At 35.4% G+C, this 23600-nt stretch overlaps 2 protein-coding genes across 2 annotated transcripts; one reads left to right on the forward strand and one right to left on the reverse strand.

Moving 5' to 3' along the window:
• Positions 1–2313: 2313 nt before the first annotated feature.
• On the forward strand, positions 2314–4075 carry LOC108198062 (transcription factor SCREAM2). Its single transcript, XM_017365844.1, has 4 exons — positions 2314–2430; positions 2795–2923; positions 3100–3270; positions 3980–4075. Exons 1-4 carry the CDS (start codon positions 2314–2316, stop codon positions 4073–4075), a joined length of 513 nt encoding a protein of 170 aa, XP_017221333.1.
• Positions 4076–16563: 12488 nt separating this feature from the next.
• On the reverse strand, positions 16564–18164 carry LOC108198063 (BTB/POZ domain-containing protein At3g56230). The gene is made up of 3 exons (XM_017365845.2): positions 17760–18164; positions 17440–17616; positions 16564–17125 (listed from the first exon to the last, which is right to left on the reverse strand). The coding sequence occupies exons 1-3, from the start codon at positions 17928–17930 to the stop codon at positions 16655–16657; spliced, it is 819 nt and encodes a 272-aa protein (XP_017221334.1). The 5' UTR covers positions 17931–18164; the 3' UTR covers positions 16564–16654.
• Between the last annotated feature and the right edge of the window lie 5436 nt (positions 18165–23600).

Genomic DNA, 23600 nt, shown 5'->3' on the forward strand with positions numbered 1-23600 from the left:
TCCACGTTGATTAGAATGATGAGTGCGCTCTTTTTTTAATTAAATAATTTCATGTGTGGATTCTTATATAACTCTGTGTTACAAATTATATAAGTTTATTATGCTGGTACATTGCCTTTAGAATAATTGCATCCCAGCTCAGACCAAATTTAACATGCACTCAACTATATATACCAGATTCCTTTTGGTCCCTGCATGCGGAGAGTGAAGGGCTATTATATATGAAATATCAATATATGCACACAGTTTGAGATCTATATATATAATTTTAAACATCCCGTGATATATATTGTCACTGGAACCCAATAAATCCATATAACATCATCAAGGGGCACGTTCTAATTGCAACCTTAGATTTAATGGTTTTGCCAAATTTGTTGCAGAGCAAATCCACGATGTCCTAGCTTGTGTCTTAAAAATATAATAAAAAATAGTGTCTTAGTGATTTAGTACATTTTTCTGATACATGAACTTCAACAATATGCCCTATAATTGTGCCTTATTATTAAACAAATAATTTATTTGAATTAGTATTGGAGGGAAGTGAAAAAGTAATAGGAGATCGAGAGATTCATTGAAAACTTGCCCTTTTTTTTCTTTTTACTGATAACTAACACATAATTAAATAAAACCTCGATTAATTAATAATTTATATATAATAAGTTAATATTTGAACTATAATTAGCCCTTCTTCTCAACCCCATTCAGGAGAAATGCTTAAAAGTTAAAATAAGAATCCTGATAATGAAGTAATTTATCAGTGAACGTAACTTATTCCTCATGGCAACATTATTATACATAAGTCTTTTGATTGATGATCATACAAAGTTAGTAAATGGGATTTGGTGAAGACACCAAGAATGACACCTGTAAGAACGAGACTGAGAGGACAAGAATGACCGCTGTATCAAGAGTGTGAAAGAAAATTCCAAATTGCCCGTGAGAAATATTTTGGAGGCTTCTATGTGCCCACATACTTGTATTCTGAGATAATGTGCGTATATATATATATGCACGGCAATGGAAGGGAAGAATATCATCATGATTCTTTTTTTTTTTTATAAAAAGGAATGGATGAACAAGATTAAAATGATAAAATTTAATAAATTTTAGAATATTCTTGTGTAGTACTTCCTCTGCTTCATATTACATGTCCACTATTTATAACTAAAAATTGTTTCAGATTAGTTGTCCCATTTCAACTTTCAATGCAATGTAGTTATTAGTTGTATTTCCAAGATGAAGTTTATACCACATCTTACTAAATTATATTTCCTAGATTAAATATATGTCACATATAATACCTGGTCAATGCAATAAATACAATAATAAATGAATGTTTTCTACAAAAGTTAATTTTTTTTATTATGTGTGATTTGTTCTAAAGTGAATATGTATTATGAAACGGAAGGAGTAAATTGCATGAGTTCCCATTTCGTTGGAGTTCCACATATATGTTCTGAAAATAATCTATAGTTTAAAATATTATAAAACATACTCCCTCCGTCCCCCTGAGTAGTATACATTGGGGAACGGGGACGCGGCACGGACTTTAATGCTCCTGTAAAGTGTAGTTGTGTAATTTATTTTTAAAATTTTCTTTTTCTGAATTAAAGTTTGGATGTTATATTTTTATACAGAAAAAGAAAATCTCAAAAATAAGTTACGGAACTATATTTTATAAGAGCATTGAAATGCGTGTCGAGCAGTTGAAAAGAAACGTATACAATTAAATGGGACAGAGGGAGTATTATTTTTCGAATGATGTTCTACAAACGTCACTATGTTATTGAAAATCTTGCGGATCTCATACATTTTATAAGTAGAACACTATAAAATGTATTATTTTATAAAACATGCTTAGTTTGCAAAACATACATGTTCATGTTGCATAACATACACATTGTGTTTGTAAATATAAGAGATTTGTACGATTTTATTGAAGTAATGATATATATATTTGTGAAACATGTTTTGCAAGATAATACATTTACAAAATATTTTAATCTATATATTACGCTGAACATATGTGAACTCCAAACTCCAATGAAATGAGGAATCCGTGGAACTTGACTCTCTATTTTAGTTAAAGTTTCTTAAAATTTATTCATTTAAACTTTTAAACAGTCAATGTCTAGATTTTCTATTGATAGTGAACACTGAGAATCACTTGTTTGGAGGCAACTTTTACCCTAGGGGCTAATGTTGTAATTCACACAATATACAGATCATATTTCGTTGTTGGCATGTTATTTGTTGTGGACTAGTAATAAGCCTTGAAAATGATCATTTAAATTATCAGTAGCCATCCCAATGGACCCAAGACCACACAGCAATAGAAGAGGGAAGAACTCTAAAGAGAGAAAGAAAGCTTCTGCAGCTCTGCATGAGAAGCTACTACTACTTCGTTCCCTTACAATGTCTCGTTCAGTAAGTCTTTCGACACCAGGTTATTGATCATCAATCATCACACGCACACAAGTAGATCCTTGAATCAAGATGCAATTATACAAAATGAACTCGACCTCTACCAAACCGAGTTCAATTTAATTCCATGTTAAGTTCAATCATTATTTTTCCTAATATTTCGTGTTAAGATGAGGATTTATGAACTGATATTATATCTTAACACGCTCTTCTATAAGTTTCTTTTTAGTTTTATAGAAGGAAGAAAAGGAAAGGAAATAGGAAATATGACTGATTAATGTGTTTCTCATGTACTACTCTATATATCAATTTAGCTTCGGATGTTTTTGACAGAATCCGTTTACATATTTCTTAATCTCGATGACAGCAAAGAGAAAACTCGATCGTGCTAGATGCAGCAAAGTACATACAAGAACTTAAACAAAAAGTGGAAAGGCTGAATCAAGATCTCACTACCGGGGAATCTTCAAGGCATAGACACGGTTCATGGCCTGAGGTAACTAGTTCAACCAACTACCTGTCTTGATCCCAGAAATTACCGGTGATATAATTAATATATCTAATCCTTATTTACAGGGATTATCTATATATATAATTTAATTTTATGATCATTTTGGAAATGATATTTAAAGGGAACAATCGATTGTTCCCTTTTCTCTCTACTTTCTGCAGGTTCTAGTAGAACCACTAGAAACTGGTTTTCTGGTGAATATATACTCGGCAAAGAATTGTCCAGGTTTGCTTGTTTTAATACTTCAAGTTTTCGATGAACTTGGCCTTGATGTTATGGAGGCTAGGGTTTCTTGCGCAGATAGTTTTCGACTGAAAGCTTTTGGCGAAGAGGTAAGATATATAAAGTTGTCTATTTGTTATTCAAAGAAGAGAAGAACATATACTCCCTCAGTCCCGGTGAATCCTAAACGTTCATATTTGCACGTCTTTTGACACTTCTATAAAATATAGTTTCATAATGTTTTTTTTTTCTAGAAAAAAGTTTAAAAATCGAACTTTTATTCAGAAAAAAATAATTTAGAAATATACAATGGAGCTATATTTTAAACGAGTCTTAAACAACGTGCCAAAAAATGACGTATACAATTTGAATGGAACCGAGGGAGTAGTAATTAGCATGCATGTTATTGGTTCTTATCTGGTATACTAAATATTACTCCCTCCGTCCCTATTTATCTGTCCACTTTTAACATTTTCACGCATATTAAGAAAATTTAAATTAGATAAGAAATTTCCATCAATACCCTTATTTAATGCCTTAATTGTAGGAAAATACTAGTGGGATTACTTCATTATCCAATACAAATTTGATGAATCAGTTTGACTCTTCAGGTTATTAAATGAAATTTTTTGCTTTGGTTATTTGTTATATAAATGGACAGATAAATAGGGACAAGTTTTTACTTCCAAAGTGGACAGATAAATAGGGACGGAGGGAGTAGATTGGACATTAATATACTTGAGTTTCTTTGGAGTTTTGGCTGATCATATCCCTACATGATAAAATAAATTTGCACGAATCTCTGCAAATAATTTGCAGAAGGATGAAAATGGAGAAATTGTTGATGCTGAAGCAGTTAAACTGGCCGTTTCAGATGCCATTCGGAAATGGAGTGAAAACAATGATGGTGATTAAGATCTTTGCGCATTCCTTGCTCACGTAGTACGTTGAGCTTAATTTAGCTGGTCATGATGAGGCAACTTGAGCGCGAACTTGGATCAAAATCGTTTAAAATAGCATACACTTATTTTATGTCTTGATGAGAATCTCTTTTTTGGCCACGCAAAACGTGATTTGCAGTAAGTTTTTTCTTTGTATGTAAATATGGTTTATGAAGTTCGATCACACTAGCCACATATATTAGCCTTCTCGACATATTTTTTTCTGTTTAATTTTTTAACTTTTTTTGTTATGGCTACTACTCGTGAATAAGAGGAGGCATGATTAGAACAAGATTGAAGGACATCCACGGCTGAAATTGACAGCGAAATGTTTCTGCAATACTCTTTTACACCGTACAACTAGCTATATAAATAATTTTTATTTTGAGAAAAGAAGTTATTTAATATAAAGTTTAGATTCTAAACTTCTACTGTTTGATAAAGGAATTGAATTTTTTTTTATTGAGTGTAGATATTATTTTCTTACATCTCAATATACGTGTTAAAAAATCAAACATCAGTTAAAATCGGACAGAGGGAGTATAAATTAACTTTAGTCATTAATCAGATAACTTATGGGTTGTTTGGATAAAATTAAATAAAATTGCTTCTTACTTAAAATAAAGAAGTGGACTAGTATTGAGAAGTAAATTAAGACTTATAAGTGATTAAACTGTTTGGAAACAGAGTAGAAGTCCTAAAACAAAAGTTAGCATTCTGAATTTTTTATAAGTATTTTCTGATTTTTTATACAAACGGATCAATAAAAATAGAAGCGGATTTCTTGTCGAAGGAAGTGAGAAGTGGCGATAGCCAAACATGCACTTAATTGTTCGGACTTTCGTAGAGTCGAATGTACACTTGATCATAATAAATTATGAGATTCTTGATGTTGAAGCTGGGTATTGTGACGTTAAGCTAATTGTGAAAATTCTAACATTAAGATGAAGTTGTGTGGTCGGTATTTGAACTCAAAATTAATTGCGGTGTTTAGTAAATTTGACATGAAATTAACAGTAGTGTTTGGTTAAAACTCTCTCTCCCTCTCGAACCCTAGCCTTCATTATAAATTTTTGAGGGGGTTTCCATCGATTTTCACGGGTGGAAAGCCCCGATTTCTTTTTTCCGTTTCTTATTTGAAATTTTGTTTTCCTTTTAATAAGTTCCCAATTTATTTGGGTTGTTTTCCTTTCAATAATTTCTCAATTTATTTGGGTTTTGGTAGTCTCTCCTTCTTGTGAGAGTTTGTTGAAGGATAGAACAGTATATTCATATATAGCTAAGGGTCATATTGTCATTGTTACACAACTGAAAGTTTGTTAGGATGTGCTTGTATATAACAGACTCTGTACTTGTCTTTCTCTGCAAGTTTTGCATAACTGAAACAATTGTTTTGCTCTCTACATTGTCTTCTACATTTCGTGAGCATATACAGCTTGAGTTTGTCAACATGGTATCAGAGCGTTGTATATGCAGATCAAGTGTAGAGTTTTCATTCTCTTGTTAATTTGTGATCGCTGAGAGTTGTTTCACGATCGAGTGTGTTCTTCAAGCTTCATTTCCATGGCTGCCGGTGCTCGATTCACATTTAGTGATTTATAGAATCCTTTGTTTCTTCATCCTTCGGATGGACCTACGTCTATTATCGTCTCAAAGCTTCAAGGTGCGAGTGATTTTCGTTCATTGAAGCGGTCTTTTGAGATTCAACTTGCTGCAAAGCGCAAGTTAGGGTTTGTGACTGGAAGCGTTTTGAGAAGCACAACGGATCTTGTTGATGCTACTTAGTGGGATATTTGCAATAATTTGGTAATATCCTGGCTTCACAATAATGTTTCTGAATCAATTCGTAACTCAATCCTGTATGTTAATTCTGCTGCTAAGATTTGGACTATTTCGGAAAAATGTTTTATGCTCACTAATGGCTCGAGAAAGTACAAATTAAATAAGGATTTGTTTGAATTGAAGCAAAATCAGTTAACAATTGTTGAGTATTATACGAAATTAACTGGCATTTGGGATGAAATTGAGTGTCTAAATGTGTTGCCTGCTGTCGCCGTCATTACACCTGATGTTGAGGCGTTGTTGAGGAAAATTGATACTCTGCGTGATGAGGCTAAGTTGTTTCAATTTCTAAATGGTTTGAATGAGGTCTATGCATCTCAGCGTAGTCAATTAATGATGATGATGCCTCTTCTAACCGTTGAAGTTGCTTGTTCTGCGATTCAGCAAGAAGAATTTTAACGAGAAGTGTTACATACTGAGAATTCCTCTGATCTTGACTGTGCTGCTATGTTTAGTCAAGGAACTACAGGTCCGGGGAAGGTGTTTGAGTGTACTGTGTGCCACAAAAAAGGTCACACATCTGATCGATGCTGGATAAAAATCGGTTATCATAAGTGGCATGATAAGCACAAGTCTAAAACTAGTGCTAAACCTCTCTCCACGCAGCAATCTACTCATCCTAAATGGTCTGACAACAAGCGTATGAGTAACAGTGCTCAATTAGCAGCTACTGATACCTTGGATAATGTGACTTTGACTTCTCAACAACCACAGCAATTATTAAAACTGATTCCTCATACTAATACAGATGATGAGCTTGATGAGTCATTTTCTGGCATGGTCACCTGTTGCTTGACTTCTGCTACCACTTATGTTCACAAATGGATAGTAGATACAGGTGCAACAGACCATACAACTGCCTTCCTGGATGGTCTTGTTGATGTTAAGCAGCCATCACTCACATTGGCAATTTGACTCTGCAAAATGGCTTGCTCTTGAAAGATGTACTTTATGTACCAACATTTAATCACAATTTGCTCTCTATTCGGAAGCTAGCTCAAGATAATGGATGTTATGCTACTTTCACACCAACTGAGTGTATCATTTTATCAAATGTTGGCAACAGCATCTTGGCTACTGGTGTTATTGATAATGGATTGTATTGTTTTATTGATCCATTAGAGAGCAGGTCCAATGTTGCTGTTTACAATGATTTCTCTCTTTGGCATAAGCGTCTTGGACATGTCTCAAAAACTACTATGAAGAACATGCCCAATTCAAGCATTTATCTACTGACTCTGCTGCTCAAGTATGTATTACTTGTCCTCTTGCTAAATTCACTAAGCTTCCATATCACCAGAGTACAAGCCGTGCTTCTAAGCCATTTGATCTTGTCCATCTTGATACATGGGGTCCTTACAAAGTGTGCACAAGGGGTAATTTTCGTTACTTCCTTACACTGGTAGATGATCATACTCGTATGAGTTGGATTTTTTTTGTTAAAAGACAAGTTTGATTTCTTGGAGAGATTTGTCACTTTCCAGCAATACATTGCCAATCATTTTAAATCTTCTGTTAAGACTTTGCGCTCGGATAATGCTCCTGAGTTTTCTGATGCTCATGCTGTTGCATTCTATAAGAAACATGGCATAGTTCATTAGACTTCTTGTCCGTACAGACCACAACAAAACTCTCGAGTAGAGCGTAAGCATCGTCAAATTCTTGAGCTATCTAGAGCTTTGAGATTTCAGTCTGGATTGTCTTTAGCATACTGGGGTGATTGTGTGATGGCAGCTGTCTACATAATAAATCGATTACCAACAGCTGCACTACATAACAAGGTTCCTTATGAATTGTTGTTTGAAGAAGAGGTTGATTACACTGGCCTTAGAGTGTTTGGTTGCTTGGCCATGGTGGCAAATCCTGAACCTACAACTGATAAATTTGCACCAAAAGCTGTACCATGTGTGTTTCTCGGATATCCTAGCTTGAAAAAAGGATATAAATTTCTCAATCTTCTCAGCAATAATATGTTTGTCTCCAGAGATGCAGAGTTTCATGAGGATTTATTTCCTTTCAATTCTGCAGACTCAAAACCATACATGAATCCTCTGCCGGTTTCCATGCCGCCTCCTTCTCCTGTGTATGTTGATATGGATGATTTTGTGGCTGTACATCCACCTCCAACTAATAACATAACATCACACAACACCACTCCTGCTGATAGTGCTTCACAACCTGATACAACTTTACCACCACCAAGGCGGTCTCAGAGAAACACTAAGCCTCCATCTTGGTTAAAGAAGTACACTTCATCTGTCACAAGCAAAGCAACAAACATTGCTCAGTCTGCTCTTTGTGAAGTCTCTTCTGAGTTTCATTGCTTTCAAGCTACAATCTCTCATGTTGCAGATCCCAAATTCTTTTCCCAAGCAGTGCTTCATGACCATTGGGTTGCAGCAATGAACCTTGAGCTGGATGCTTTAGAACGCAATGGCACTTGGGAAATCGTCGAGTTACCTCCAAATAATAAAGCAATAGGGAGTCAATGGATGTTCAAAACAAAATTCAAGCCTGACGGAAGCATTGAACGCTATAAAAGCAGATTAGTAGTGCTTGGATGTAAACAACAATACGGGGTGAATTTCGAAGAGACATTTGCCCCGTTGGCAAAGATGTCTACAGTTCGTGCTTTACTAGCTATTGCTGCTGTGTATGATTGGACCACTGTTCAAATGGGTGTGACAAATGCTTTTTTGTATGGAGATCTTGATGAAGATGTGTATATGTCGTTACCTCTGGGCTACACTTTACTTGGTAGCAGAATAACAACTCGACAACAGCATGTTTCAACAGCAAAAGCAAATGCAAAATGGGTGTGTAAGTTGCTTAAGAGTCTGTATGGTTTACGACAGGCACCACGACAGTGGTTTAAGAAGTTGTCAGATACACTCATTTCATTGGGTTTCAATCCATCTCAGAATGATGCTAGTCTGTTCACTAAGATCACAGAGTCCTCTACTACTCTTATTCTGATATATGTAGATGACTTGCTCATTGCTGGTGACAGTGAGTCTACAATTGATAACCTCAAGAATATGCTGTCTCAAACATTTCATATGAAGGATTTGGGGCCCGTCAACTACTTCCTTGGTTTAGAGATTGCAAGAAAAACTGCTGGGTTCTTTGTGTCACAACACAAATATATCGTGGACTTATTGAAAGAATTTCATATGGACACAGCTTCGTCAGTTAAGGTGCCATTAGACTATCATTTGAAGCTTACACCACATACTAGTGATCCATTGCAGAATTCAAGTGAGTATCAGCGTCTGATGAGAAAATTGATATACCTGACGGTCACTCGACCGGATATAACGTTTGTTGTACATGTGCTCAGTCAGTTTATGCATCAGCCCACTACTACACATATGCAGGCAGCTAAGAAACTGCTTCGTTATTTACGTGGCACATCACAGCAGGGTATTTTGCTGGCTGCATTTTCTGCAGTTCAACTACAAGCATTTTGTGACAGTGACTGGGCTAGTTGCCCTACTACACGCAGGTCTACAATTGGTTTTTGTATCTTGCTTGGCTCTTCTCCTATTTCCTGGAAAAGTAAAAAGCAAGCTGTTGTTGCCCGCTCAACTGCAGAGGCAGAGTATCGTGCAATGGTCATGACTGCATGTGAAGTAACTTGGTTACATGCATTGTTGAAGGATATGGGTATCAAAGACCTACCATCTACTGCATTGTACTGCGATAATCAGGCTGCTATATCTCTGGCTGCTAACCATGTCCTTCACGAGCGTACAAAGCATGTCGAAATGAATTGTCATTTCATTAGAGACAAGCTTAAGTCTGGAGAGATGCACACACAACATGTGTCTACTACTGAACAAGTTGCAGATATCCTAAGTAAGCAGTTGTCAGCTCATCAGCAATCTTATCTCTTGTCCAAGCTTGGAGCTGTCAATCCTCCAGCTCAGCTTGAGGGGGCGTGTTGAAGGATAGAACAGTATATTCATATATAGCTAAGGGTCATATGGTCATTGTTACACAACTGAAAGTTTGTTAGGATGTGCTTGTATATAACAGACTCTTTACTTGTCTTTCTCTACAAGTTTTACATAACTGAAACAATTGTTTTGCTCTCTACATTGTCTTCTACATTTCGTGAGCATATGCAGCTTGGTTTGTCAACAGAGTTGGTTTTTGTTTTGGTGTGTTTTGATGTTCTCCATGACCGAGGTTATAGATCGGCATGATTTTCATGGGTTTGATTCAGGTTTGAAGGTTATTATGGAATCGCATCTATGGTCGATTGTTCAGAACAATCAGGTGAAAGCCAATCGGCTGAAAACCAATCAGGTGAATACGAGTGCATATATTCAAATCATCTTCAATTCGCTTAGTTGTCTTTTCAAGAAGGAAAGATTCAACAGCGATATAATTCAGGATCTGTCCAATTTTGATTATATTTATAGATGCCGTATGACTTTTGATTAATAAATTGATTCGTTTTTATCAAAAAAACAGTCGTTTGGTTAATTCTGACGTGATAAGAGGGGTACGAGGGGAAAGATGTCTTAGGCCTCATTTGTTTTCTTCTGAATAACTGCTTAATCAGCTTAACTTACCGATTCAGGCGATTCATTCCATTTGGTAACTTTTTGTGTTAGAGGCTTAGAGCGGAGCGATTCATAAATAGCTGACCCATAGTTGAGCCATTCTTTCTTTAAATCTTAAATTATCAGTTCAACACTTCGGCTTATGCAAGTTAATCTATGGCCAGCTGCTCTTTATACTATTTTAAATTGTGTGAAAATAATTAATAACTCATAAATTAGCTATTTTATGGATAAAATTTGCATGAAGTCAAAAAATTAATTTTTCATTATTTATTAATTTATCTGATAAAGTCTTTTTATAACATTTTTTCTTAAAATTTATGTAATAATTGTCATATCTATCTAATAGTATAATAATAATATTTGAGGGACATTTATACATGAGCTGAAACAAATTTGTCTTTTTAAAGAATAAAATTAAGAAAAAACATCATTCAGACACTATTAAAATGTTATGCCAAACAATATTTATTATTCATCATTCAGATATTTTATTGGTTCAGATTATTTATATATATTAATCAATCAGATATAACTCATTCAGATTTACCAAATGACCCCTTAATATGCTCAAAGTATCTGCAGACAGCCCGGGCCTGGGTATGGGCTTACGTTGTTTTAGGTTGTGTTTGTGTTAAGCTAAAAGATAGAAATGTATTAAGAATCAGAGTTGTTACAGAGAATGGAGGAAGAACAGAAAGATTACAGATAGAAAATTGAGACTACAAAAGTGATAATCCAACTAGTGGTGTGAGCTCTGACTTATAACCACTTCTCCCGCCACAATTAACTAATTCTGTTCTTGACAAATGCTCTCCCTTAACAAAAAGCTTGTCCTCAAGCTTTAAAATCTGGAAACTGACTAGAAATCATCTGACAATCTTCCCAAGATGATTCTGATATATCCAACTCCTTCCACTTGATCAGCCACTGAACCACCTTTTGATTTCCTCTGCAAACTTCCCTTCTCTGCAGTACTTGTTCTGGAGCCAGTATCATAATATCCTCCTGATCATATTCTGGTAATGTGCCTGCTGTTACTGGAGTCTGTCCAATGTATTTCTTGAGCAATGACACATGAAACACTGGATGAACTCTACAAAAATCTGGCAACTTGAGTTTGTATGCCACTTCTCCTATCTTTTCCTGTATCTGAAAGGGCCCAAAAAATTTTGCAGACAACTTCAAACAAGTTCTTGTAGCTAAAGTCTTCTGTCTGTATGGCTGTAACTTGAGAAACACCCATTCCTCTTCCTGAAACTGCCTTTCTGTCCTCCTGTGATCAGCATAAAATTTCATTCTTTGCTGAGACTTACTCAAACTATCCTGCAGTTGCTGTAAAACTTGTTCTCTTTGCAGGAGTAAGTTTTGAGCAACTGGTATCACCATGTCCTGTAGGTTCCCCATATTAAGAGTTACTGGTTTGATTCCATACAAAGCCTCATAAGGAGTCATATTCATACTAGTATGGAATGATGTATTGTACCAATACTCTGCCATTCCAAGCCATTTTTTCCAAGTGCATGGTCTATCTCCAGCAAAACATCTCAAATAAGCCTCTAAGCACTGATTTAATCTTTCGGTTTGACCATCACTCTGTGGATGGTAACCTGAAGTGAAATTCAATTTTACTCCAAGCTTCTCAAACATGGATGTCCAGAATTTACTTGTAAAGATTCTATCTCTGTCACAGACAATTGCATCAGGCAATCCATGTAACCTAAAAATGTGATCCAAGAAAGATGTGGCAACCTCTTCTGCAGTAAAAGGATGACTGAGTGCTATAAAGTGTCCATACTTTGTCAACCTATCTATCACCACCAATAATACATTAGCACCCTCAGAATCTGGTAATTTTTCAACAAAGTCCATGGATATATTTTTCCATGGTGTGGTAGGAATTGTTAAAGGTTGTAACAATCCAGGTGACAACACATGTTCGCTCCTGTATCTTTGACAAACTTCACAGCTCCTTATAAATGTTTCCACATCTTGCTTCATCCCTGGCCAGTAAAATGCAATTTTGAGCCTCTGCAGGCAAGCCCTCTGACCAGAATGTCCTCCCAGTGAAGAGTTATGTAATGCCTCTATTTTTTGTTTCCTGATTTCACCAGATTTCCCCACATAAATCTTGCCTTGTTTCTTAAGAACACCTTGAACAAATTGAAATTCAGTAATAGCAGCTGGATCCAGTAATAATTGAGATATTATTTTCTGGCAGTCCTCATCCTGTTCATAACTCTGGATTACTTGCTGTAACCAAATAGGTTGTATTTCTGTTATAGCTGTCACCCTTGCCACTGATCTATTATCAGAATCATGCTCCACCCTAGACAGTGCATCTGCTGCTGTATTTTCCACCCCTTTTTTGTATTGTATTTCATAATCCAGCCCCAATAATTTTGACAACGATTTATACTGCAATGAAGTATGCAGTGGCTGTTCTAGCAAGAACTTAAGAGATTGATCGTCTGTCCTTATGAGAAAGTGGTGTCCCACTAAATAATGCCTCCATTTGGTGACAGCCAAAACCAAAGCCAGCAATTCCTTCTCATACACAGAAAATCCCATATTCCTTTTATTGAATGACTTACTGAGATAAGAAATTGGCTTCCCTTGCTGCATCAAAACAGCTCACATGCCAGTAGCACAGGCATCAGTTTCTACTATAAATGGTTCATCAAAATTTGGCATTGCCAGCACAGGAGCCTCACGCAAAGCTTTTTTCAAAGTGTTGAAAGCTGTTGTGGCCTCCTCACTCCACTGAAATCCTTCTTTTTTTAACAAATCTGTCAATGGCCTAGTTATCATGCCATAATTTCTAATAAACCTCCTATAATATCCAGATAACCCCAGAAACCCTCTTAGTGTTTTAACAGAATCTAGTACTGGCCAATTAATCACACTAGCAATTTTATCTGGATCCATGCTTACTCCTGTTGCAGATATTAAATGTCCTAAATATTCCACAGAAGTTGCTGCAAATGTACACTTGGATTGTTTTGCATACAAATCATTTTCTGCCAACAAATTCAGAACAATTTCCAACTGCTGAGCATGAATTTCCACACTAGGACTGTAGACCAGTATATCATCAAAGAAAACCAACACAAACTTCCTTAGAAATGGTTTAAAAACCTGATTCATCAAGGATTGGAATGTAGCAGGAGCATTGATCAAGCCAAATGGCATGACCACAAATTCAAAGTGACCATGATGAGTTTGAAATGCAGTTTTGTATGTGTCTGCTGGTTTTACTAGAATCTGATGGTATCCTGACCTCAGATCTAATTTTGAAAAAATTTCAGCTCCATGTAACTCATCCAACAATTCATCAATATTTGGTATTGGAAATCTATCCTTAATTGTCAACTTATTTAAGTGTCTATAATCCACACAAAACCTCCAAGTATCATCCTTCTTTCTAACTAATAGAACTGGAGATGCAAATGGGCTATTACTATTCTTAATAACCCCACTGTCTAACATTTGTTGAACTTGATTCTCAATTTCACTCTTCTGTGAATGTGGATACCTATATGGTTTTAGTTTAAAAGGAACAGCCCCTTCTTGCAGAGGAATTTCATGATCAACAGACCTATTAGGTGGTAATCCTAAAGGAATCTCAAAAACCTTGGCATATTTCTCAATCAAAGAAGAAATTAAACCTGGAATTTCCTGCTTGTCTTCTGCTGTTGTATACAGCTTCTCCTTTAACTTTTCTTGTGCCAAATTCTTGTTCATTTCTTGCAGATCTTTGCCTCTTACCAACTGTATTGTTGCCTTTTCCACTCTACCACTTAGTAGCATTTGTGATTCAGACTCAGAATCTGCATTTAATTTGAGATACAATTTCTTGAAATCAAACAAAATTGGACTGAATTGCTCTAACCAGTCTACTCCTGAAATCATATCCCAACCAGCAATGTCAATTATCCTGAGATCAAAATCAAACTCATATTGCTGTACCCTCCATTTAACTCTTGGTACATAAAATTCACTGATTACCTCTCTTCCATCTGCTAATTTTACAGAAATTCCCTCACACTTCCTTCTATCCAACTTAAGCCTGTTAACTACTCTATTATCAATAAAACTCAATGTACTGCCAGTATCTGTTAGCATTTTTACTTTCTGCTCCTGTATTACTCCTTCCAATGTAATTGTCTTTCTTGCTAACTTTTCAGATAATGCATTAAGAGAAACTTCAGTCACAGTTCCTTCTTCTTCTTCCTCTAAAACTTCTTTCAACAGATCAGCTTCACCATCTTCTACTACCATAAATGTGTATTGCTGATTTTTACACTGATGCCCTTGAGCATATTTTTCCCCACATTTGTAGCAAAGATGGTTGTTCCTCCTGTATTGAAACTCCTCTGGAGAAATTTTCTTGAAGTTGTCTTTTGCCTTACTCTCTTTTTCTTTACTCATGACTTCTGAAACAAGATTTTTCTTATCATCCCCACTCCATTTAGTACTAATTCCTGTTCTCCTGTTATCAGATTTCTTGACAAGAATTTCCACAGTTTGTTCTTGATATTTTGCTATTTCTATGGCATCCAACAAAGTATTAGGTTTCATCAACCTCACCATAGGTTTTAACTCCCCTTTTAACCCTGAGATGAGACTAGAGATGAAGTATTTTTCATTCAGTTGGGGATTTCTACTTAGCACCACAGATTTCAACTCCTCAAATTTTTCAACATATTCAAGAACACTAGCAGTTTGAATCAATTTATTAAATTCTTCCTGCTCATCTAAACCTCCCTTCTTCCCAAATCTTTTAATCAAAGCATCACAAAATTCAAGCCAAGAAACAGTTCCTAGAATCAACTTAAGACTCTGAAACCATACATCCACCTTTCCTTCTAAAAACATCTCTACAAAATCTACTTTCATCTTATCATCAATAAAACTCTGGTTAATCAAGAAAAACTTATTGCACTTACGAATCCAAGATTTTGGTTCTTCTCCACTGAAGGTTGGAATCTCCATTCGTGGTTGACGAAACTGCCATTTCATTGTCCCTTCTCCTGTGTTCACTCCACTATCGCCTTTAGATTGTGAATGATTTCCAGGTGTCTGCAGAAGTGGAGATTTATCCACCAACATCGTACCATCCCTTCCTACTGATTTCACGAAATTGGAGCCCTTCAGAACTCCCCCAATCTTTGATTGAATGCGATCCTCCATTGTTGAGTTATACAACTCGATTTTCGCATCACATTTGGTAACTAATGAAACCAATTGATCAATCTTATTGATGATCTTGGACTCCATTGCAGACGTAGTTTGCTCAATCTGCTTATGGCAAGTTGTACTGACTTCATGAATTCGATTCTCAAGCTCGCGCCATGAATCTTCTGATGACCTTGATCTTGTACTCGTCATTGTACCGAAGAATCGAACGAGATCTGATACCACTTGTTAAGCTAAAAGATAGAAATGTATTAAGAATCAGAGTTGTTACAGAGAATGGAGGAAGAACAGAAAGATTACAGATAGAAAATTGAGACTACAAAAGTGATAATCCAACTAGTGGTGTGAGCTCTGACTTATAACCACTTTTCCCGCCACAATTAACTAATTCTGTTCTTGACAGTTTGAAAGATCAGTAAATTAACATATATTGGGCTTGTTGGGCCTGATAAAGTCCTCTCCGACAAGATCCATGAACACACAAATGACTCACATTTTTCTAAATCTTTTAAAAAGATTATGTGATCATGTGAGACTTTTTCAAATAAATTGTTCGCTCCGTACCTCAAGTATTGCGCCTGTTTGTTTCACATGAGCTTCTACTTCTGGTTTTTTTTAGGTGCTTTTTTAATTCATTTGTGTAAATAAATAATAATATTTTTAACAAGTTAAAAATGTTAACTTCTCTGTCAAACATTCGACTTTTTTTTTCAAACATTTTATTAACTTATTTACTTCTCATTTCTAATCCACTTCGAAGTCAATTTTTTTATACTTACCCAAACAGCCGCATTATCTATCTCTCTCGTTTTTATCGAAAAATATCGATTTTGTTAAATATATGCGTGAATATAAAAATAATAATTAAATAAAACAAATAAATAATTCTAGTTTAATTTTTCATATGATTACAGCAAGAAAAAAAGATGAAAAACTGATCTCTATACATCTTTGACAACTCCATTTCGTCTATATTTAATATCCATAAAAGATGCTCTCGTAATCTGTACAGTCAAATGCGGATTCCTGAGAGCAAACGCATCAAATCTCGACGTGAAAACCACATCTTCCATGTTCTTAACAATGAAACTTAATGCAGTTTCTTTCAAACTCTGGTTGCAACAATTGTCCGAGATTTCCAGCACATCCAGAGCATTTGTCGCGTTTAATGTTCTCAGCATTTGCTGCCCGCAGAATCTTTGTAGAAATGGAATTTCGTACTTGTCTGCTGCGGTTGATAATGCATACACATGTTTTTCTACTTTCGCTTCGGACAAGTGTCCGCTGTAGAGAAATTCGAGAAGTGATTCAAGTTCTTCGTGGTTCAATTCGGGCAGGGTTATGGTGTCGCTTGCTGCAGCTTTGCATCCGTCGGCTTCTAACATGTGTTTGAATATAATCGATCTCGTTGCCTAAATGAGATGTAAATGTAATTAGACAATAGATAAGTCCTTGTAAGAAAATCGGGTTAATAGGCTAAAACATAATCGAACTAACTCATAACCGAGTGAAAGTTTTTTGAGTTCAGTAACCCAATTGCAAATTTTGAGTTAGTTCAGTAATGTTTTAGTCTATTAACCCTAAGAAAATCTGCACTCGGCAAACTTTGGACAAGGAAACAAGAGATAAATCCTTGCCACTTGAGCTATCTGGTCGCGCTTATAAATAATTTAAAAGTATAAATAAAATTTAGACTTGATTACGGGGTTTGATTGTGAGGAATTACCAGTACTGCTCTGTGTGCAGGTATGGAAGGTCCTTGATCACCAGGCTTTAGTTGAATATCAGAATGCAATTCATCTCGAAAAGCAGCAACAAACCCTCCTAAAAACGTCATCTTCTCTGTCAACTCCTCTTCCATCTCCTTCATTTCCTTGAACCATTTCAGAGCATTTCCAAATCCCTAAACAAAAAAACAAAAATATGACCTGTTAGTCATATGGTATCTCCCTCGTTCCGCTTACCAGAGGTCGAGGGTTTAAATTATAACTCAGGAACTAGTCACGGTATGAGATTTTCAAATAATCAACAAAAACCGGGGAGTACCTTGGAGGAACTTGGTGGAAACATTGCGGATTTTGTGCTTGATTGATCGAGGTCAACCGGCTTGCTTGTAAGGGCGATTATGCTTCTAGCTCCCTCATAACAACTCGCGCATATTGAATTCCGCGGTGGCCTCAGAATGAAAGGCATAGCACTGCAAATAGAACAATCCATATGATATCTCCTCTCTATGATGAACAAACAGAGAGGAGACTTTTATTTGTCTATCCTATCAGCCCAGTGATTGTGATTCCATATATTGTCAACAACATGCATGGGTGGTTGTAACTGAATTATTCTGAGACTACCTAATAATTTAATTATGTTTAAATTACAAGCATCTATAATTTGTTTTTGATTACTTGTAACTCAGACAGATAGAATAATTGTTTAGAGGCCACTAAACAGCCTTTATGCTGTGGACATAACAGCTGCATAATGGCTCCTCAGAAGTAGGGTGCAAATTAAATGTAAACAAATAGCTTTATTACTTAACTCAATCATTGTTACATGTTCTATTAATTATTTAATTAAATTTTTAATACCCTTAACTTTTATTCTTCTTTTTCTAATCCCAATAGAACTTGTTGTAGTTCTGACTCTGTGTGTTGTGACCCTGACCAACGATAGCATATCGAGTATGATAGCATATCGAGTATGTTTGGTTTGGTTTGATTTGATGGCATGTCCGTTTGGTATTATGGTATCAACTTTATGACTAAATTGTTGTATTGGTAACCTGGTTGAGAATGAGATAGTTTCATCTCTGGAAAATTGCAAAAGGTTATAGGTTGGCCATCTCTATTGAAAAAGCTACATAAACAAACAATAGATTCTTTAGGAAAGAAGTGATTAGAGGAGAATAATATAGTGGGTGGAAGGGTAGGAAGTGGAAAAGGACCGTGCAAGCCAACCTTTTTTTTTTTTGTGAGGGCAAGACAACCTTATACCAGCTAAACTGTGATTATCTTTACAAATTTACACCCTTTCATGAAATTACATAATTTACACCAAATTAAATTTTGCGCAAACTGAACCGAGTTGAATCGTATAAAAATTATCATTTTTCTTTGAAATGAATTGTATACATATATTTTTTAGTTCTATGTTATATATTTTTAATAGGGTCATGCGTAAAATCATTAGACATAGGATCCTTACCTTATTTCTAGTATTAGTTTGAATTCTGGAGCAGAATTGCACAGGAAAAAAATGTCTTCTTTATGTATTATATTTTGAAATTACTTTTGAACACGGATAACGATGCAAAAAAAATACATGTATTTAGATTTAGATATTAAAATTCTATGTAAAATATAGGGTTCTGCAGCAGAATCTAGTTATATGGTTCTATTTTAAGCATTGGTTCTCTCTTGAGCGCGATTCATTTTGAATAATCTATCTGTATTATTATTAATTCAATTTTGATTTTAAGTTCATGTCATGAATCTTGTTAATGAAACTTGATAAGTATTAAGGAAGCTCTATGCATCTCTGTTGTGTGGTTCAGATTCCTACTTATTTTTCTCGGTTTGGAACAGTTCGGTTTGATCGGCGAAATAAGAGGCAGGTTGGGTCGGTTTTGCGAGTTAAACGATTTTTTTTTTCACCCCTAGTGCTAGTTAATACAACTGCTGGTTATGCGAAAAAGTGTAGAATCTTTAATTGGGCCGGAAATGCAAGCTTGACATGTAATTTGGTGCGTGTGGATTCTCTCATGTATGGTAATGGGCCTGTGCAGCATTTTTGAAGTAGGACCTCTTGCACATAATGCCCGGGAGGCTCATTTAACTTTCAAGTTACCATACGGGCCATCTAGGGTCAGTACTGGGGACATGTATCCGCTTTATTTTATTTTATTATTATTCTAAATTTTATAAAATATATAGAAGTGTTTCTGGAAAATTTGAAAGTATATGTTTTCTGAAAATTTGTATGGTGTCGAGGAAAAAAAATCAATTGTAAATCCATCCCTGCATACAAACATATATCTTGGCTCAGACCAACACACTTAAGTGGTGTTTGGCCACCTCTTTTAAGCCGACTTCTGGGTTTATAAGTTAGAAGCACTTATTTCGTACTGTTTGTGTAATAAGTCAAGAAACACTTATAAAAAGCTGAGAATGCTAGCTTTTGTTTCATGACTTCTGCTTATTTCTCAAACACTTTAATCACTTATAAGTCTCAACTTGCTTCTAACTTATATTTCACTTCTTTACTTTAAGCAAAAAACACTTATTTTAAGCTCAACCAAACGGCCCCTTAACATATTGAGAAATGGCAATGCCTTTATTAATCTGGGAATTACAATATATTCTAGCCAAAGGTAAGCTAGAAGAGTCATGCATAGTAGGAGTAGTTGCTAATATTTACAATATGACTACCTAGTAGTCCTTTAAAACATACTTAAACAAATTAGGTGATTTGTAAATGACGATTGAGCTGATACATCAGAGCAACTGAGATGGATTGAGCTGAGGTGAGGTTTGAGAGGCAATAGATTAAGAATCATTAGAGCCAACTCCGGAAGATGATGAATTAAACATTGTTTACGGACATCTCTTCCTTGGAACACTTCTCATAGTAGTGATATGCAGCAGCACCGGAAAGCACAGCCAGTGTTAGAGCTTGTGCATGCATCCTACATTAGCAAACACTCAATATTTAGTAGTATAACTTCACATTTTCAAACCAGAATGAATACAATCTGATGAATGAAGAGAGCAATAATAAGTTGAGCCAGATTGAATAACCCAAGTCATGGGTTTGTTATCTGTTATCCAGGCACATCTGAATTTGACTCTCGCTCACCATGAAAATTAAGTATTACTCCCTCCGTCCCCTTCAATTGTTTATATTGTGGGACAAGAGCTTAGCACGCATTCTAATACTCTCATAAAATATAGTTTAATACATCATTTTGAACTTTTTTTTCTTCAGAATAAAAATTTAGTATGTAAATTTTTAAACAAAAAAAATTATGAAACAATATTTTATATGCGCCTTAAAATGCGTGTCGACTGTCGAGCAATGCAAAAAAAAACGTAAAGAAATGAAGAAAGAGGGAGAAGTTTCGAACAGATTCTCGTTTGTAAGGCAGTTTACCTAGCATGGATGAGCCTCAGGCTAGGCTTAAGAGGAGCCTTTGAGTGGGAATTATGAAGCAGTGATGCTCCGATTCCTGCTGCCCATAGAGATCCTGCAAACACATATATCACACATGAAATAAAACACATATACTGACAAGTGCAAACTTGATAGTACAGAACATGTACTCACCAATGCTAGTAAGCTTATGGTCTGAAACCCAAGATTTCACCGAGTCCATTTCCTTATATGAACTATGAGAAAAGTTATGAAAAGCCAAATAGATGATGAAAAACACTGAAATGTTGAGAAAGATGGAGAGGTGGATATGGATATATAGTGAACTTGAACTCTTCAACACTGGTGGTAAGTTGATGGGATTGTAAATAAACAGTGGGTCGGTGGATAGACAATTCTAACTTTTAGTGCGCTACCCCTAGATTTTAATAATACTCCTTCCTGTACTATAGTAAATCTGGGTAATAAAATGTCGGTATGCTGCACAAAAATAATATTAAAAAATATCATTTATTATGATAAAAGATTAAAAGGCTGCATTACCAGATGCAGGGAGAGCCGCTAGTTTCTTTTTATTGTTGGCTACAACTTGGTTTTCGCCAAACATTTTCATACTACTTGTAAATTTGATCAGGTGCCCAAATCCCGATTTCACATTATCTTGAATTATGTATTTATTAGATTAGATCCGGTAAATTTTCACACGACACGAATACAAGACACGAAAACGACACGAAAATTTAGTGTTTTTGTTTGCATTTTGAGTACACGAAACGAAAAGGTACACGACTGTCGTGTCGGTTTTGTGTTTACCCTTCGGGTACACGACACGACACGAGGTACACGAAATAAATATAATTTAATAGTTAAATATTAATATTTAATTATAAATATGTATATTTATAAAAAATATATGTATATTTTCTTTTAAAATAATACATAGTTTATAATATTGTAAGTGTAAATGATTTAAATATATATATATATATATATATTTCATAATATTTTGTAAATTTTTTGCCTAGAAATCTAATATTTACATTAATTTATATATTTATTTATATTTATATTTAAATTCGATTTTACACGAAACACGACACGAAAACGGAGGTACACAACACGAAAATACACGAACGCTAAACGGGTCGATTTTGTGTTTGGCCTTCGAGTACACGACACGAAAGTACACGATCTGCACGAATTGCCAGGTATAGTATTTATACATAATGTAATGACAGCAAGATTTCAACTACATAAATATGCGATTATTTAATATTTCTTTTATTTGTTATGCAAATAGATTATTCAATTTTATAAAATATTAGTTTCAGATTTATTTGAAGACGAAAATGAAGAACAGAAAATATAAGTCAAGATTTAAATAGTTGCGAGAATTTCGAGTGCATGATATCTATGTATATTATAGTTGTTCTTGCATGTTCTGCATAGTATTTACTATTTACCCCCGTTTTGAAACCACCCTCAAACCTTCTTCTATTTACAGGATCTGCCACTCAGTCTACTTGCTGCTGAGCCCGACACGTGTTTTCAGCATGTGGTCATTTAATGCTCCAAGACAGCTCACATGCAGACAACACATTTCTTTGTTTTTTTACTTTTGAAACACTGTAAAAATTCCTTTTTACAGCTGATACACACGCTGCCACTCACTTTGCTTGCTTCTACCGTTTGGGACGCATTTTATTTTGAAGTTTTTTGGATGTTCAATACTATTGGATGGGTTACTTTTTATTGGCATTGGAAGCATATCACATTATGGCGAGGTAACGTTACTTTCCGCACGTGCTTCATCTTCAGACAGTAAAACCTTTGTACTGCAGTAAGAAGCCATAGATACACACATACACTGTAGTTTTATCCTCTGTTATCCCGGGGCACCCGGGTTCGACTCTGGCTTACCCCGATAATTATCAAGACAGATACTAATTTGTAAGACATATAAGCGTGCATTTGTCAAAAAAAAATAAAAAATGACAGCTGCATTTGTTCGAAGCTTGCACAACACACTGCTTTCAAATTGAAGGCAAGCTTCCTTAGGAAGAAAGACTCTCACCGGCTGACTCATCATACTCATGTACTTTTTCCATTACTTACTATAGTTTTTTGAAAGTTCAAATTGTAAATGTTAATTTACACTAATTTAATAAATTTAACATCTATATTTTATGTCAAGATTTTATTCTAATTTAAAAATCATTAAAGGACAGGGTTTGCAGTTTTGAGAGTCGACCTCCGAAATTCTAGCCGCCACTTCTTCGCTCTTCATCCTCCATCCCTTCTCCTGATTAATCATCTTCGTTCTTCCATCTTCTCTTATATCTATCAGTTTTATCAATAAAACCAAGATCTAATCCTTTTGGGTAAGTTCTTGTTGAGTACCTTGTCATCAAGGTTGTGCCCATTTTTTTGGGATGTTTGTGTTTGTTTTGATGTCTCTGTGTGTCTCGTTATGTGTTTCGGTAACGTTTTCAAGAAGGTGTTACATGATATTTTGGGTGATCCTTATGGCTTGTATCAAATATGACACGGTGGTAAATATCGCAAGAGCTCACCTTTCACGACATAATATTATTCATGTTATGGGGTCATTTTTTGATCCAATATCAGTGGATGTAACTGATAATTCTGAATATTGGGCTACAGATGCTGCTGCTTATGTGAAGGTCGATTGTGATGCTACTATGTTCACAACTGATGTAGGTTGGATTTTTCGAGATC

The sequence above is a fragment of the Daucus carota genome, chromosome 8 (genome assembly GCF_001625215.2).
Source record: "Daucus carota subsp. sativus chromosome 8, DH1 v3.0, whole genome shotgun sequence".
Classification (NCBI taxonomy): domain Eukaryota; kingdom Viridiplantae; phylum Streptophyta; class Magnoliopsida; order Apiales; family Apiaceae; genus Daucus; species Daucus carota.

Excerpts from the sequence above, each read along its gene's own strand:
- LOC108198063 (XM_017365845.2), bottom strand. The coding sequence starts at position 17,930 with ATGGATTGTTCTATTTGCAGTGCTATGCCTTTCATTCTGAGGCCACCG. Across the intron at positions 17,617-17,759 it reads TTCCACCAAGTTCCTCCAAG|GGATTTGGAAATGCTCTGAA; the intron begins GTACTCCCCGGT and ends TTTTTTGTTTAG. Across the intron at positions 17,126-17,439 it reads CTGCACACAGAGCAGTACTG|GCAACGAGATCGATTATATT; the intron begins GTAATTCCTCAC and ends CATCTCATTTAG.
- LOC108198062 (XM_017365844.1), top strand. The coding sequence starts at position 2,314 with ATGGACCCAAGACCACACAGCAATAGAAGAGGGAAGAACTCTAAAGAG. Across the intron at positions 2,924-3,099 it reads GACACGGTTCATGGCCTGAG|GTTCTAGTAGAACCACTAGA; the intron begins GTAACTAGTTCA and ends TACTTTCTGCAG. Across the intron at positions 3,271-3,979 it reads TGAAAGCTTTTGGCGAAGAG|AAGGATGAAAATGGAGAAAT; the intron begins GTAAGATATATA and ends AATAATTTGCAG.